Source organism: Lytechinus variegatus, chromosome 13 (genome assembly GCF_018143015.1).
Source record: "Lytechinus variegatus isolate NC3 chromosome 13, Lvar_3.0, whole genome shotgun sequence".
Classification (NCBI taxonomy): Eukaryota; Metazoa; Echinodermata; class Echinoidea; order Temnopleuroida; family Toxopneustidae; genus Lytechinus; species Lytechinus variegatus.
The window spans coordinates 27,612,752-27,631,673 of record NC_054752.1 but is presented as its reverse complement, the minus strand read 5'-3'; the positions used below and the strand labels follow the sequence as shown (position 1 = coordinate 27,631,673).

Genomic DNA, 18,922 nt, shown 5'->3' with positions numbered 1-18,922 from the left:
TCTTACAATACTCGCAGATCCTCTCATTTTCATTTACCATTGAAGAGAACTAATGTAGCTAAAAAATCCTTTTTTGTTCACAGCCAAGGTCAAGATTAGAATCATTTTTATTTAACAACCACTAGATTTAATTCTTTTTCTATATTTACAGGCTTTACTTTTACGTCTTTAGGTGTTGTACATTGTAAGATTTTTTTGTAAAATTTTTATTTTCCTCTTTTGGTGTTAGCACCAATAAGGCCTTCTATGCTGTCTCTTTGTTTCATAAATCATTTATATTTCGTGTGTATCTCTGTATCAATATGTTTGTAAATGTAATTTTTCATCTACAAACAAAATAAATGCACAAGAATTGATGAGTGAATGTGTATATACCAATAAATAAATAAAATCTATGTTTATTATCTGTTTTCATGATTAATTCACATTTCTGTGCACTGCAACAGTGCATGGAGAAAAGGAAAGAGATACATGTAATAAATAATGGATCATTAAGGGTTGATATATATACTATTAATCTTCTATCAGTGAATATATCTCTTCGAAAAGCTATTTTTTGTTGTTTTTATCTGAAAAAAAAACTTTTTTTCTTCAAAATGTTATTCGTTTTCGGTTTGATAATTAACGGCCCCTATCAGAGGCAGATCCTGCTGGGTTGGATACAATACATTTTCAGAGGCCATATCATTTGTGCTTGTTAGGTCACCCCTAAAACTGTTGTTTAAAATCCAGCAGGATCTATACCTGGCTAGGGTATACACTGATAGGGCAATGGAAGTTACATGTTCTGGTAGACAGTGTATAAAGAGAGTGAAAATCACTCAACAATTCTGAAGGGATTGTCCAAAGTGGTCATCAGAACTATTTATCAAACCACAATTAAGGGCAATTTGATACTATTTCAGACACTGTTGCTTAATAGACCTCACTCATGTGTGAAATATATTGAAGTGTGCAATATTAAGAATATTCATGTGTATTATATTAAAGCCATGTGCCTCTGTATGTTACGACCCTAAATTACAGGGATTTGATATCCTTGAATATATTATGTAAATGAGGAAATAAGTCTATAGATTTTTTAAAAAATGTTGAAAATCAGGTCAATTTTTGCAATGTATAACTGTATATGTATTGAATCGGATGAACAAATGGTAAACAATAGAAGCAGACAAGTGAATAAACAACCTGTTTAAGGCTTATATTGCCTCATGCTTTTCCACTCATATTTGAAAAAGTGGAATTCCGAACAGATGTGTCTAATAAAAGCAGAAAAATGAGAGAAACATATCACTTAATATTTTGATGAAAATCCATTTAGATAACAGAATTATTTTGGGGGTGCGAGAGTTCAGCTTTTGTTGGTTTTGATTTTAAGCTTAATTTCAGCTTATTTCACCTGTCCTATGAACAAAAGTATGGGAGCTCTTCCAAATATTTCCAATATCACATATTTTCAACTCTGTTCAGCTTATTTTTTCTATAGCTCTTTTCATTTCTAATCACCAACACTTCTGTTTATTGAATAAAAAAGAATTAAAAGAATTGCTTGTTCAATATTTAGCAAAATTAATACTTCATGCATTTTTAAAGTAAAAAATATTAAATTTATCACGAACATATCGACATTCCTGATTCACACAATATGAAGGAGCAGCTGGAATATAATCATCACAAAATGTAAATTCACAATTCTATTATCGTTTGCTGAATCTTGCCAAACTTTCAATAATTCTCTCATATTTCTACTTTATAAAAAAAATAATGGAACATAATATCCTGTCTCCATTTTAGAACAAATCTGCCGGCACTAAAACTTATAAGATGAAAGAACAAATCGTATTCAGTTTTCATACGAAAGGAATCACCAATATTTATTAAATATTTTCTCCAATGAATCATCATAAAAGTAATAATGTTCATATCTCAATCTAATTTCTTACATTTACTTTAAGGAATATTGTACATTTTGAAGAGAAATTAAAACCAATTTAATAAGGATGTTTTATCTAGTTTCTGAGTCATTGATTTGTCACGAGTCAGCTGTTGCTTGCATCTGTTGTCCAAGCTATATATTGTACCTGAGGGATGTAATGAACTGGTATAGAGCTTCAAATCCTAGAGCTCTGTTTTCCAGATGATGACATCGGGACTTAAAGAGAATTGACAAACACTACAAACTTTTCTACATTATAAATTACAAGATCCTAATTTGATTACTTGTGTTCATGCTATCCTGGTTTGTATAATTACATGTAACAGGTCTCATAATTTAGACCAGAATAAGAGCAATGTGGTTGCAATGTCTCCTAAGAATTTGCATACAAATATGCAGACTTTGAATTCAGTCAGACTACCTTTAATAAAAAAAAATTATATATGGGATAAGGGGCAGTTACATCCATGTACATACATTTCTGACACAATCACAAGCACGCAAAAAATTATAATTTTGTTTTTTCGGGGGCTACTTTTCCAAACTTGCTGTCTAAATCTCCAATGTGGGATAAGCTTTAACATTGCAATGAAATTAATTTTCCAGGGCTCCTTTTTAATTTTCAGGGTCCTTTTTAGCATTTCACGGGCAAAATTGCCCCCCAGCCCCCATTTTTCTTCCTGGTCACAAGTTTTTAAAGGTTATACCTTATTTTTTTTCTCAGAAAAAAATACTATAGTAGCACTAAATTCCTAGATGCATGCAGCAATTGGGAGAAAAAAGAAAATAAATCTATACAAGAACCTTTTTAGGACCCTTACATGAATTCCACTCAGCAAAAAAACCTCATGTGGCTAACTGCAAAGACGAATTTCATCCTGGATCAATTTCAAAGTCGATATGCTAAAATGTGTTAAGTCATTGCATGAACAGCACAGGATGGACAGGCAAATATTCAAGTACATGTAAAAATAATGAAAATATACATGAAATGCCTCCAGTGATTACCTGAATATTGTGAAAGGGATCAATAATTCATCCATAAAAAATGTTCCCCACAAAAATATTTTTTTATAAAAATATAAAGTACCACAAACGTGTCAGCTACCATCTCTTCCTTTACCCTGGAATGAAGTAAATTTTAGCCTCCAGAATATCAACAATAACCCAAATAAGTGGCAAATTACCCCAAATAAGAGATAAAATAGCCAAATAAATGAACATAGGGTTCAATACAAAGGTAATTTGAAATGTAGACTCTGATAAAATAGCCCCCTGCATAGAATTTTTTTAAACCCATAATCCATCCTGAAATAAAGGCTGAACCAATGTTGCTGCTAGATGGCGCTATGCATTTCCTTTCCCCGTGCTGATGGTGTCATTTCCTCACATACAGTGGAACCTGGTTGACTGACTACAAATCCTCTCTGGGCTACTGACTGGAAGGTACATCGATCCTGCTTTGCAGCTCAGTAGTGAACTCACATCATAGCATATGTGATCTAATGCACCATTGGCAAACTCGGTTTGTATTTTATTTTCTTCTCTGGTGTAGACTAGTTGGGTGAAGCACTATAAATTCTCAACAAGGGTTTCAGGAAGGAACAGATCCTTGTTTGCTGCAGTAATGAACCCATTCTCATCACTGAACATGTGATCTACAGTTTCATTTGTAGACCCAGTTTGTATTCTGTTTTCTTCCTGTACTGCAAATGTAGATCAGTTGGTTGAAGGACTATATATTCTCTCTGGGATTACAGGAGGGCACATCAATCCTGGTTTGCAGTGGCAATTAGCCCATTCAAATAGGGAAATACATAATCTATCACACCATTTGCAAACCCAGTTTGTATAGTTCATTTCTGTCTGAGCCGTATATTAGTTCTCAGGGCCACCAAGTCTGTAGTACTGCGGAAGCTCATGGGTGATCTTCAGAACCTCATCGTACAGCTCCATATCTGTGATGAAAATAGAAAGAACAGACAGGGTTTCATGTAAAATCTGTAAATTCATCCAATCAAACACTTTTATATCCTTTACAATAGGCATCTTCTGTGCTAACACCTCATTATTTGTCAGGTCTATGAGTGCAATTAAGTATGGTCATTTCTATGTGTGCAATTTTTCTATAGACCAGTTCGTATTTACATGTACTTCATGGACAATTTTGGTCAAATGACCTTTCATTTCTTTCATTATGATAGGCAGATTTCAAAGCAAGATATCATTTAAGCTTGCCTTGCATAGCAGGATGAAGAAATTGAATATACCTGGTGAGCGTTTCATGAAAGGACTTGTAAGATGTTTTATCCAACAAGTCCCATTTTATCACAGTTACCATAGTAACAGTGCTTCTCAGCCAATCAAAAAGGAAAGATATCAGATCTGACAACTTGTCGGACAAAAAAGTTGATGAAAAGCTCCCCAGGTGACTAGAATAGCACAAAAATGAGCACTTTATGAAGGTATTTGTTGCATTCCTACTTTGAATGCATATCATAGCATGTTGCACAATGAACTTGGCAAACTGAAATACCAGTCGTTCGTGGACGCATTGTTCTTTGTGGATGTAAATGAAACCACAATTCAAAAGGATAATCAAGACATCAAAGTTGGTGCTTATCTCATTTTTAAACCACCATGTCACTTAAGTACATGTACATGCGTAGAATCTTTTGACAGAGCTACCAAGTCTCACGCATTATGCGTGAGACTCAAGCATTTTGGACTCTTGTTCATCCCCTCAAATTTCTGTCTCACGCAACTATCACAGCCTATCCCCATATACATTGTACACAATGTCTGTGATCTCACTCAGATTCACAGAAAATCTCACGCATAGCTGGTCTTTGAACTTGGCATCTCTGTTTTGATCATGCGCAGAACGGAGCTACATGTACGAACTGGCTTATTAATTTATGTAAAAGCCAGTGGAGAAAATATTTCTATGTATTAAAGACTAATAAAATAAAATTGAATTGTTTTAGGACACGCACATGAATATAATTTAGTAATGAATTTGAATAGTGGTATGCAGTTTGGAATGGGGGGAGGGGGGGGTTACCAATATTAACCCATTGGATACTGAATGATTTTGCTATAACACATGTTTTCCATATATACCTGTATGCAGACTGAGTCTCCAATGTGTATAAAGATAAGCTTTAACTAGAATACACCTACATATGTACATTGGTGATAAAAAGTTAGTTAAACCCACCAGAAAAAAATTCCAAGTGTTCAAGTTCTGACATGTTTGAGATATTTAATTGTGAAGTCAAGTGATAAAATATTACATTCAATGAGGTTTGTTTCTCTGGGCTTGCCAAACTCTACATTCAACACTCGGCATGAAGGAGTGCATTTCCTGGTGGGGTTTACTATTCCAGAGATGCCAAGTTCAAAGACCAGCCATGCGTGAGATTTTCTGTGAATCTGAGTGAGATCACAGACATTGTGTACAATGTCTATGGGGATAGACCGTGATAGTTGCGTGAGACAAAGTTTTGAGGGGATGAACAAGAGTCCAAAATGCTTGAGTCTCACGCATAATGCATGAGACTTGGTAGCTCCGCTATTCCTATGAAAAATTGTTGATTATATCTTACCAAAATCTTTCTGTCCATGACTGATGAGGTTCAATCCTGTGATTTGCCTTGGATTAGCGCCAACTTGACCTACGACCTCTACTAGACCTTCAATAGGACGATCAAGCTGAAAGCAAATTCACAAAAATATATTTCAGATATTTTTTTCATACATGTACATTAAATTGTTCAATCATATTTTTCTCCATTGAAATCCATGTGGACATACAAGACTTTAGAGTAGATTATAATTTGATCCAATCGTATCCTGTATGTATACAAAATGTAATTCAAAACAATTGATAAGGCTGAAAATATATGAAATATCCAAACAAAAATCTTCCACTTGTCCAATAGATTAGATTCCTACCTGTGATTTGTATAGGAACCCTCTGGTTCCAATAGGCAATGTGTTAAGAGTAGACTATCTTCACTGCTCTATGCTCATTGATTAAACCAGGGTGCTACATTAGCACTTGCCCTATTGCCTGGGGCAAGTAAAAGCTATAGTCGGGCAAATGTTTTGAAGTAAAGACCAAAACTACTTGCCCAATTTGGGCAAGCAAAATTCTCACAGTAGAATTACCAAATATAGGGTCGATATGATATGCCGACCCTAAATTTGGTCATGGCGGGCAAGATAAAACCATTTTGTAAAAAGAAATGCAAGAACAAGGTAGATCAGTTAATGTAAAAAGAGAAAAAAAAGGTCAATGGTTTCTACAAAAAAAAAATTCTAATATTTTCTTTTGAAGAAGTAAAACTTTTTTAAAGGATTTCTTCGGGCAAGTGAAAAAGATTTTCAGGCAAGTATATTCCAACTATTTAAAAATTTACTTGCCCAACAGGGAAAGTGCATCTAAAAAGTTATGTAGCACCCTAATTTAACTTTGTGTCAAAATAAACATTATTTTTCTGTATCTTTTTCTGCTTTACTATTAAAACCAGGATGAACTTCCCATTTGAGGAACATAGCTTTGAGACAACTTATTACGCTTTTTTTTTACTTACCGGTGTTTGGAGATTGACTTGAGCATCAACTCCATCACTTAGAGTCAGTGTTAGGCTCATTCCATTAGGGTCCACCTGGATGCATGAAAAAGGTATGCCAATAATAATGAAATATTGTGACACTGATAATTCAATTCATCAATTTCAGGGTTTATTTCAAATAACACAATATTACACATGCTGCAGCTAAAAATAGGAGTGGGCTATAAATGGGTGATTTTTGGTTTTACTGTGGCAACAGTTTTTTTTGTGATTTCCTTTTACCTTATCTCAACATGAAATGACAATGTTTTTTGTCTCAGGTACAAGGAAAAGGTGTGCCGGGCCAAAGTCCAAATGGCCGCCAACCCCCCCCCCCAATAACATTTTTGGCAACAACTTCTTTATTTGGTGGTCTTTTTCTCTGGTTTTGCTGTCTATATGTTTTGGGGGGCAGGCAATTTGCTTTTCCTAAAATTAATACTTTTAAATCATTATTTATAGAGTTAAAAGGTGATTTTACTTATATTTACCAATTTTTAGTTCCCTTTTTCAGCCAAAAAGTAGGTTTCATCGTCTTGTGGTTCTTGTTTATTAGACCAGTAGCAGACCGTGACCCAGAGGAGAAAAAGAATTGGAGGGGCACAGCATTGTTCATTAACACAGTGTCCCTCCAATCAATTGTCTCCTCCGGGTCACGGTCCGCCACTGTATTAGACGATACCAGCTGAACAGTAGCAAGCAGCTTCGTATAGCTATACTGCTTTTATTCATATAAATTGGGTTTTATGGATATTTGCGAAATATATCTTATCAAATAAAAGAAAATGTCATTTATCCATATGATATACAATGTACTGTACATACTACACTGCGGGTATATCCATGAATTGACTACCATGACATATAACAAGGCATGTATTATCTATAGTGTCATAGAAATGAGCTTCTGAGGTTTGGAGGGTTTCTTTTAACTGGTTGTGGTGTCTAAACCTATGTTTAGTGGGTCAGGTAACTACCATGGTAATGCTGATCAATAGCCAATCAGAATCAAGGATTCCATGCAAGTTACCATTGGATGGCAAAATTACCACAATGACAATGGTAAGTTTTATGCAATGGGGCCATGTACAGGTACTGTGTAAATGTCATAATGAGGGATTGACTATAATCCATTGTTAATGATATTTTGCGTACGTGGTAGGAAACCTTCCCTGCCTGCCCGCTCCACTACAGTGTTGCCCATTTTACGAGTGCTTCTGCTAACTAGATCTCTCTGCCCCCTGAATTGGCATATTTGACAAAACATATCCTCAATTTCTGAGACAAAACATATTCGATTTCTTAGACATCCAATTCTAAACCTAAGAGCTAATTTCTATGACACTATATGGGCAATTCCACAGGTTGGGACAAATCATGTAACGTGAGTAACCGACACATTCCAAAGATTTGCCAGGAGCATAATAGAATTTCCCAAGTTTTGTTTTTATACAAAGGATAGTCAGACTGTGTACTTTGTTGTGATAAGGAGATGTTTAGTTCCTATCAATAATAATGGAGTTACAGCTCCAAATATGAGTCAAGGTGTCTCCAAATGTAACGTGAGTAACCGTGGAATAGCCCATATACAGATCTTGTCATGGTGGTCAATGCATGGACATACTTGTATGCAGTGCAGTATTTACACTACATTGTATACTGTACATAGCCCCTGTGAATAAATTACATTTCTTAGATATATTTTGAAAATATCCGTAAGGCCCAAAGTAAAAGAATAAAAGCAATAGCTATATAAAATTGGTTGCTATAGTTGAACTCGCATTGTCTAATATCCAAGAACCACAAGACAATGAAACCTACTTTTTGGCTGAAAAAAGGGTTCTAAAAATTGGTAAATGTAGGTAAAATAACCTTATAACTCTATAAATAATGGTCTAAAAGTACTAATTAAAAAAATAAATTGCCTGCCCCCCAAAAACATATGAATACACCAAAACCTGAAGAAAAGACCACCAAATAAAGAAGTTGTTGCCAAAATGTGATGGGGGGGGGTGGCGGCCATTTCGTATTTTGGTGAATATAATCAGAGGAGCAAGTTATTGAGTTTTCATAACTAGATCTAGTTGCTTCAGCTGTCGTTTTGAGTCTTGTAGAGATCGATGCAAGCTGTAATGGGAAGAGGGATACTTGTATGTGACGCTGCGATGTTTCATTTAATTTTTAAGTTTGACAATGTTTCACTTTGAAATTTTATTCATTTCTAATTTCTAAAACATTTTAGTTTTCTAACAATTGTTAACGGACAAGTCCACTCAACAAAAAGTTGATTTGAATAAAAAGAGAAAAAATCCAACAAGCATAACACTGAAAATTTCATCAAAATCGAATGTAAATTAAGAAAGTTAATGACATTTTAAAATTTCGCTTAATCTCACAAAACAGTTATATGCACATCCTGGTTGGTATGCAAATGAGGAGACTGATGACATCCATTCGCTATTCCTTTTGTATTTTATTATATGAAATATGAATTATTCTAATTTTCTCCCCCTTGTCAAGTGAAACAATAATTAATTCCTCCCTGAACATGTGGAATAAACATTGTTTGATACTATATGCAGGGCTCCACACTAACCCATTTTTTCTACTGGTCCAACCTATTCATGTCGGACCAGTAGATACCCAGTTTTTCAAATTTTTACTGGTCCGAACCCAAAATCTACTGGTCCCCAAAACAAAGAAAACATTAAGAAAATGCGCAAGTTTATTTTTCTAGCCTTCGTTACCCCCAAAAAAAATGAAGGACAAAAAGAAAGCAAGACCGAAACGAAGAAAGACAGAAACGAAGAAAGAAAGAAAGAAAGAAAGGAAGGAAGGAAGGAAAGAAAGAATAAAAGAAAGGAAGGAATAAAAAAAGGTAAAGAAAGGATAGATGTGAAGGAAGAAAAAAAAGAAAGAACTAAAGGAAAGGAAGGAATAAAGAAGGACAAATATAAGAAAGACTGAAAGAAAGAAAGAAAAGAAAGAAAAGAAAGAAATGAAGGAAGGAAATGAAGCAAGCAATACAGAAAGAATGAACAAATCCAGAAAGTAGTAAAGGAATTAAAGTGCTAGGATAGTAGTGGAGTGCTAGGATAGTAGTGGTGAGAAGATGTGCAGGACTCTTCTTCAGCTGCATTAAACCGTATTTGCTGCTTTTTTATGACATTTTCTGGAAACTGCATCTGCATATTACTGATATGTAACTTCTTCAGATCCTAACAGCCAAAACTAGGAGCCAAATGTGACAGCTTTCAAGTGTTTTAAATCAACATTACGGATGATTGTTCTGTGTAAGTGCTTTGATTTCTACAGTCCCATCTATACCATTTGATGTTACCAACTTGCCTGGTTATGTGTGAATGAACTGGCTGGGGCCTATATCTATGTCAGAACTCAATTCGTGATTTGTTTACCTTGATTAACTACTACTGCCTCTTCTTGCCAATTAACTATGTCTATTAAAACAGTCAAGGCTGTAATGGCTGAGCTTTTTGAAAAAGAAGAGTTTTTCCAGGCAATCTCAGATGGTGTGGAGAAAAAACTTGGTACTATTTTAGACAGGCTTACTCAACAAGAAACTTGTATTGCTGAATTGGAATCGCGTTGTAAAGTGAGGGATGTCAAAATACGTGACCTTGAGTTGAAACTGAGCAATTTGGAAACAAGATTTGATAAGATGGAAAGTGAGATGATGGATGTCCAGAATGGTAGAGACAAAGGGGAACAGCAGCTTGAATGTTTGAAGAAAGAGCTTCAAAACCGAAATCAGGAAGCCGGTGACCTCAAACGCAGTATGAATTCTTTGGAACAGTATTCGCGGCGAAATTGTGTGAGGATTTTTGGAGTCAAGGAAACGAATGGAGAGAATACTGATAAAATTGTTTGTGATGTTGCACAACAAATCGGAGTAGTTCTCGATGCAAGTGACATAGATCGCAGTCACCGTGTAGGGAAACCCCCAGCTGATAAGGCAAAGAGCAGGGGTATCATCGTAAAATTCTGCTCCTACAAGTCGTGTCAGCAGCTACTCGCAAATAGAAGGAGGCTGAAAGGATCGCACATATCACTATTTGAGGACCTGACAGCAACAAACTTCAAACTTCTACATGATGCTCAGACTTACCCAAAGACTCTTGCAGCTTGGACTTCGAGTGGACGGGTGTATGTAAGTGTGGCAACTACCGATGGTTCTACAAGAAAGCACCTTATAACATGTAAGGAAGATCTACGGAAGTTGTAACTTGATGTCAGTATGAGCATAACTGATCCACGAGACATAAATAATTAACGTGATGTGGACTTGACGTTTTTTATTTTTTTTATTATCATTAGGCTCCTAGTGGCATTTCTTAAAAGACACAATAACATCAAACTTTTTATGTACTTTTCTTAAACCCATTTTTTCTTCTTTTTTTGTATAATTAAGATGTGCTTGTGTGTGTGGTGTGAATATGTCTATGAAACAATATTATAGAAATTCTTTAAAAACTGTTGATTTACAAACTGTTACTAAATATTTGTCACCTGAGATCAATGAAAATGAACACATGTTTCATTTTGGACCTTCTCAGTCTTTTTTTACCCTTGAGGAATTTAATGAATACAGTAATAATTTAGATTATGAAATATCATGTGCATTTAGTGTATTACATTGTAATTGTAGAAGTATTTCCAAGAATTTTGATAGTTATACCTCATTTCTTGATTCTATAGATGTACAATTCTCAGTCATGGGCATCACGGAAACATGGCTCAAAGAGGCAGATTCTTTTTATGATATTGAAAATTATTCATTTTTAGCTAAGGGTAGGGAATCTAAAAGAGGAGGTGGAATTGCATTTTATATCAGAAAAGATTTGACTTTTAAATGTAGAGATGATTTAGATTTGAATAATGCATATTTTGAATCTTTATTTATTGAAATTAATAATTCTAATAAGAATATTATTGTTGGAGTAATATATCGTCCACCGAATCAACCAGTGCAATCTTTTATTGAATCGTTTGATGAAATTTTAAATATTGTAAATAGAGAAAATAAATCATTGTATTTAATGGGTGATTTTAATTTGAATTTACTTGAAGTCACAACTTGTCAAAAGGTTCAAGAATTTCTTGATCTCTGCATGTCCTGCAACATATATCCACTTATTCATACTCCTACACGGGTAACCAATCATTCAGCTTCATTGTTGGACAATATTTTTACCAATGATTTAGACGAAATATCTGCAGGTGTCATCCTAGGTGACATTAGTGATCACCTTCCAGTTTTTTCCATTTCTAATCTGAAGCTACAGTTAAAAAAAGAACATCCATTTATGAAACGTACTTTCAGTACAGAAAGCAAAAATCTTTTCATTCAGAAAATGAGTAATGTATCTTGGAGTGTTAAAAGCTCCGATCCCAATGAAGAATACAATATGTTTTTACAAAAATTTCAAACCATTTACGAATTATGTTTTCCATTGAAACGTTTTGTGAAAAAGAAATTTAAAAATAAACCATGGTTTACTAAATCATTGCGAAAGCTATGTAATAAAAAATGTTGTTTATATAAAAAATATCTAAAAGAAAAAACTCAAGAAAATTTTGTTAAGTATAAAAAAATGAGAAATACTGTAAATTATGAGATCAAAAAGGCTAAAAGGGTATATTTTAAAAGCAAATTTGAAAATGCTGCAGGTGATATGAAAAATACATGGAAGGTCATCAACAATGTATTAGGGCGGAGTGTGAAAAAGACTGTTATACCAAGTGCAATTCAGTATAATGATGAAACAATAAATGGGACAGGTGCAATATGCAATGCTTTTAATAAATATTTTGTAAACATAGGTCACTTACTATCTTCTTCTTTTACTGATTCTGGGGACTTTTTGCAATATGTAAATAGAAATGAATCATCAATGTTTTTTACTCCATGCACACCCAAAGAAATCATTGATATTGTTTTGAAGTTTAAGAGTGGAAAGAGCCCTGGCTTTGATGGAGTACGTGGTGAATTGGTTAAAAGTGTTATTCATATTTTATGTCATCCTTTATGTGAGATAATCAATTTATCTCTGAATACTGGTATTGTACCTGACAAATTAAAAATCGCCAAAGTCATTCCAGTTCATAAAAGTGGATTAAAAGATAGTATATCTAATTACAGACCTATATCTATTCTCCCTTTCTTTTCTAAAATCTTAGAGAAATGTGTGTATATACGTGTATATAAATTCTTGGACAAGTGCAATATCATTACTCCAAAGCAGTTTGGTTTTCGTGCAGGTCACTCTACATCTTCTGCCATTATCGAGTTAATACACAAAGTATCAATTGCCTTTGAAAAAAAAGAAATAATGATTGGGTTGTTTTTAGACCTTAGTAAGGCCTTTGATTCTCTGGATCATAATATTTTATTAAAAAAGTTAGAGAGATATGGAATTAGAGGTGTTGTATTTGAATGGTTTAAAAATTATTTAAGTAATCGTAAACAGTATGTATTATTAGATGAATGTGAATCTCAGATGATGACAGTAAGGTGTGGAGTGCCCCAAGGCTCAATATTAGGCCCATTATTATTTCTTTTATTTGTAAATGACTTGTGCAATATTTCTGAACAATTTGAGCCAATATTATTTGCGGATGATACTAGTGTGTTTATGTCCCACCATGATATCATTACTCTACAAAATAACTTTAATACTGAATTTGACAAACTGGTTGTCTGGCTTAATAATAATAAACTTGTACTTAACATAAAAAAAACAAATTTCATGACTTTCACAAAAAAACATATTGATGCAACCCAAATAAAATTAAAAATCAAAGACTCTTTCATATGTCAAGTCAAACAGACAACTTTTTTAGGGGTAACTATTGACAATAAACTAACATGGAATGAACACACTAGTGTCATCTGCAATAAAATATCCAAACGTATCGGTTTATTTTATAAACTGAAATCTTTTCCCAAAGAAACTCTAATGATCTTATACAACACATTGATATTGCCACATATGTATTACTGTATTCTTACATGGGCATGCTCTAGTATGCAAAATACTAATAGACTTTTTGTGCTGCAAAAGAAAATTATAAGACTTGTTTATCATAGCCAATACCTTGCCCATACCAGCCCTATATTCTTTACTCTAAAGACTCTGAAAATGCCTGATATATATGTTTACCAATGTGCAATATTCATGTATTTATGTATCCACAAATTATTACCAACATCTATCATATCATATTTCCAACTGAACAGAAATATTCATGAATATCAAACTAGGCATTCAAACAACTTTCATTTTCCCTTAACAAAAACTTCAACTTACCAAAATACAATTTTTTATAAGGGTCCATTAATCTGGAATGAATTACCATTAACAATAAGACAGAGTCCAACGCTGAATACTTTTAAAAGAAAAATGAAATTTTTACTATTACATAGGTACCTTTAAATTGTAACAGTTTGATATTTTAAATAAGAATGTATGTGTGTGTGTGTGTTTGCTGGTGTTTGATTATAAATGGTGTATGTGTGCTGATGTGAATGTATGGGTGTTAGATTTAAATGTACTGTTTTCAATTCATTTTAATTTGCTATTCTTAATCAACAATTCAATTTTTAATCTTTTATCTGTATGGAGATTGGCTTTTATATAAGGCTTTGCCTTTCTGCCTCTCCTAATGCTTTCATTTGTACATTTGTATTGTTTGTTTTTATATGTTTTCTTTATACTCCTTTACATGTGTGTATGTATATCTACATTGTTTACATGTATATGTTTTTTAATGAAAGTATTGAATAAATGAAATGAAATGAAATGAAATGAAATAAAAAAGAAAGGGTAAAAGGAGAGATGGAAAGACAGACAAAAGAAAGAAAGAAAGGAAGGATTGAACGAAGAAAGGAAGGATTGAACGAAGGAAGGAAGGAATTAAGGAAGAAATGAAGGAAAGGTAAAATGATAGATAGAAGGAAAGAAATAAATAAAGGAAGAAAGGGAAGGAAAGAAGCAAGCAATTATAAAAAAAGGTAAAAGAATAGATGAAAGGAAGAAAAAAAGAAAGACCGAGAGACAAAGAAAGGAAGGAACGAAAGAATAAAGGAAGCAAGCAGTCAAAAAAAAAGAAAGGAAGGTAAAAGGATATAATTAACAAAGGGAAAAAGGAAAGAAGACAGATAGAAGGAAGGAAGGAATGAATGTAATAAAGAAAGGGCTGAGAAAAGAAATAAAAAAGAAAGGGTAAATAAAATGATGGATGGAAGAAAGAAACAAAGAATGAAGAAAGGGGTAAAAAGAAGGAAGGAAAGAAAGGAAGAAGAGATGAATATAGGATGGACGGACTCAAAAACTAAAGAAAGAAAATATCAGAAAGAAAGAAAGAGAGAGAAAATGGAAATAGAGAAAATATTTTATAAAAGGATAGAAAGAAAAAATGGAAATTAAAAGAAAAGACAGTAACAAAAAAAATCGAGGGAAGAAACAAAGAAAGATTAAGAAGGAAAGAAAGATAGGAAGAAAGCTAAAACTATTATCATAAATAATTTATCAGTTTCTTTTTGGCTCAATTAAAATAGCTACGAAAGAAAGTCAGATACCAAGTGTATCAACACACACATAATGCATATGTGGGGCTATTATGTATTCAGACGATATCACCCGAAACCCGATCTGTTTGAACCAAAACAGAAGTGAAAATTTCTCCTTTTACTGCTCACAAATGACAGAGTTGCTCCAATTTTTAGGAAATATGGACATTATAAGAGCCTTTCATGAGTATGAACCTTGAATTTTGACAGTTCTGTGAGAGATTTCTGCCAGAGTTTAGCCAGGCTTCGTTCGTGCGAGCAGTGGAGAATTTACCATGTGAGTTGTGTGGCTGACTACATGTACACTGTACTGTATGCATGCTGTATACATTACGTGCGATTCATTCTGTGTGTATTCTGTGTGTGAATTGCAGAATTTAACGGGGGGAATGGTTTGCTGTGAATTTGAGCATTTCTGGAAAAGTTATTGGCCCAACAATGGTTTTTATTACTGGTCATGCCGGACCCTTAAATCTTGCTATTTTTGGAAAAATTACTGGCCCGACAATGATATTTTTTACTGGTCATGTCGGACCAGTAAATCTTCCAATTTCTGAAAATCTACTGGCCCGACGGCGATTTTTACCGGTCTGGGACCGTCGGACCGCCGCTAGTGTCGAGCCCTGCTATATGGTTCAATCGAGTTGGTCCTTATTGTCAAATCGGTAAACAATGAAATATTGTATAATTTTAAACAATTAAAAAACAAAAGAAATAGTGAGGGACATCATTGACTGTCTCATTTGCATGTCACTGAGTTATGCATATTACTGTTTTGTGAAAAATAAGCTTAACTTTAAAATCTCATAATTTTCTTATTTTACATCCGATTTCGATGAAATTTTCGGCATTAGGCTAGTAATATTTTTCTCTATTTAAATCAACATTTTTCAGGGTTTGACTTGACCTTTAAAATATATTTAATCCCCCCTCCCCCAAATATTATTAAGATTTTTGTTAGATCATAGATTGGATTTTTTTGTTTGCTTGAAGTTCGAGCTTTCTTTCATTTTTCTTTCTTGCCTATCCTCCTTTCTTCATACTTCCTGCTTGCCCTTTTTTGTTCCATCTTTCTTTCCTGTTCTTTTCTCTTTTCTTTCTTGAATTCCTCCATTCTTTCTTTCCTTAAACTTTTCTTTGACTTCCTTCCTCTCCTTTGCGTTATTTCTCCTTCCACCATTTTCTTTCATTCTCTCCTCTCTCTTTCTTTCAGTCTTTTTATTTTTTCTTCTAATTCTTTCTTTCCCTTCCTTTTTTTCTTCTTTCTTTCAAAGAACGAAGGAAACATATTTACCTTTCCTTCCTTTCTTCCTCCTTTTTTGTTACTTTTTTCCTTTATCTCCTTTAATTTTTCTTTCACACACTCATTCATCTTCTCTTCGTTTCAGTTTTTATCTATTCATTTCAAAGAATGACAGAAACATTTCTCTTTATTTCATTCTTTGTTTCAGCCTTCTTTAATTCTAACTTTCTTATGACATTTTTCCTTCATTTTCCCCTCAATTTTTTTTCTCTCAATTCATCCCTTTTCTTTCTCCTTCATTCTTTTGTTCACCCTCCCTCCCTGCCTTTTCTTTATAAATTATTTATAACATTGTCTTGTGTAGCCTTCTTTATTTATTTTTATTTTTATGAAGACCTGTCCTGGCTCGGGCGATCCGCTCGTGTATCAATGACAATGCCAATGGCAATGCTTCAATTGTCCCCTGGCTACGGCCTGACCGTAGTGTCATCCTTACTTAGTCCCGAGCACTGATTTCTGTGTAATATCTACAAGTTCATTGCAAAAGTACATTAAAACAAGTGACATAACTTACATTTTTCAGTTGGCCCAGAAGACAAACGATGCTCCCTTGGTGCCTTGGAAGCATAGATCCATTAACTCTTGGTTTAGGTTGGTTGAAAGCATCCATTTTGGTAAGAAAACTTGTTTCTTCACGTAAGGTCGGTTTTGCTTTTTTTAATCGCAATTGGATGTAGATGAATTACGCGCGCAAACATACTTCCGGTACACTTCCGACGGCCGACCACCTCCGAAGTTCGCGAAATGGGCCGAGACCGCAGGAAGGAGGGGGTGCATATATGTATGTTCTTTTTCTTTCTTTCTTTTAAACTTTACATATTTCTTTCCCACTTAAACCATGGAAATGCATACACAAATAGTACCATGTCATCTTGCCTCCGTTCTAGGTTGATTTTTTGGGGTAAAAATAAGATGTTCTGTGCCATTGATGACCAACAACAAAATAGCCTGATTGAAACCACAGGGTCAGTATAGAACCCTCTTAAATTTTGTTAAAGGGGAAGTTCACCCTGACAAAAAGTTTATTGTAAAAATAGCAGAAATAATAATAAAAAATATTGCCGAAGGTTTGAGAAAAATTCATCAAATAAATTAAAAGTAATTAGAATTTCAATTATTTGATTTGTGACGTCATATGCGAGCAGCATTCCTACATAGCGAATGGTAAAAAATCAATGAAATGTCATTTTCTCAGAAAATTGAAAATGGTTTTCACTGTACCTTTTGTATATCAATAGACAAATTACTTCACACCCGATCATGAATAGAAAACAAAATTAGTCATCAGGAACCATACAGAATTGAAATTCATGCATTTTATATTACATAACACATGGGGCAGCTGCTCGTTTATGACGTCACAAATCCAAAACTTTGAACTCTAATAACTTTCTTACTCTTTAACGGATTTTCCTCAAACCTTCACCATTATTTTTCAATATTTTTTCTGCTATTTTTACAAAGTTTTCTTCAGGGTGAACTTTCCCTTTAATAACAATGCTTTGAAAATTACATGTATTCAAAGTGATTTCAAACCCAGGCTGAATTTGATATAAATGGAATGGGGGGGGGGGGGAAGTAAGGCTATGATACTATTGATTTAACCCCTATTTATGTCAGTATATACAAAGTTAATCTAATATTGGGTGACGTGGGTCTAATATATCAAGTTGTCAGTACATATCACTTTCTCTTTTACGGAAAGGACGAGAAATAAATCATCAAACAAAAAAGAGGAAAAATGCACCTATTTTCAAAAAATGGGGGGTTCAAAGGCCAATATTCCTTCAAGCGGATTCCCTATCACACAAGAACTAAAACTTAAAAGTATTTTCAGCCAGGCCTTAGAAAACCTGGATATTGAACAGTTGTGGCATGTCAAATACATCTATCTGAATTAATTTGAATGCATCAGTTCTAGAATTTCTTGAATGGCCCTGCATATCATTTTAAAACTTTTGTAAACCTTTGTGGACCCTTCAACTTCCTGCTTAAAGAGAAATTCCAGTAGTTGTAGTAAACACTGATTTCATGAGAAAGTCTGTAAAACAAGGCTTAATTGTCAGTATATCATCGAGGATCTAGATCTGGTACAGTTACATTAACTGAACTTTGTGAATCTTGAAATCTACGCTGAAAAATATTCACACCGAAGATCCCCAACACAGATAAGCGCACGTGGGACAATATATAATTATTGCTTAGAGTGTCGGGCCTGAAGCCCTACCAGAATCCTGTGCTTATTGCTGATTTCTCAGCAATTACACAATTTCTTCCAGAATCCTTTGGCACATGCTTTTTATTTATACAGACATTTTGGTGGTCATTTCATTGGATTCTGTACGAACTCATTTTGATATCGTTACCAAAACTAGCATTTACCTTTAAATAGGCCCAAATACTAAGTATAATCATGGAGTTATTATTCAGATAGTAGCTCCATGGTATTAGGTAGAAAAACCTTCAATATGTAT

General features: G+C 34.0%; 1 protein-coding gene across 1 annotated transcript; it reads right to left on the bottom strand.

Moving 5' to 3' along the window:
* Positions 1-2,467: 2,467 nt before the first annotated feature.
* On the bottom strand, positions 2,468-17,135 carry LOC121426129 (replication protein A 14 kDa subunit-like). Its single transcript, XM_041622297.1, has 4 exons — positions 16,963-17,135; positions 6,535-6,609; positions 5,545-5,650; positions 2,468-3,894 (listed from the first exon to the last, which is right to left on the bottom strand). The coding sequence occupies exons 1-4, from the start codon at positions 17,056-17,058 to the stop codon at positions 3,815-3,817; spliced, it is 357 nt and encodes a 118-aa protein (XP_041478231.1). The 5' UTR covers positions 17,059-17,135; the 3' UTR covers positions 2,468-3,814.
* Between the last annotated feature and the right edge of the window lie 1,787 nt (positions 17,136-18,922).

Bases quoted from the DNA above. Each gene is read 5' to 3' on its own strand.
- LOC121426129 (XM_041622297.1), bottom strand. From the start codon at position 17,058: ATGGATGCTTTCAACCAACCTAAACCAAGAGTTAATGGATCTATGCTT. The intron at 6,610-16,962 runs GTAAGTTATGTC...TCATGCATCCAG, and splicing joins TTCTGGGCCAACTGAAAAAT to GTGGACCCTAATGGAATGAG. The intron at 3,895-5,544 runs GTAAGATATAAT...TTTTCATCACAG, and splicing joins TCATGGACAGAAAGATTTTG to ATATGGAGCTGTACGATGAG.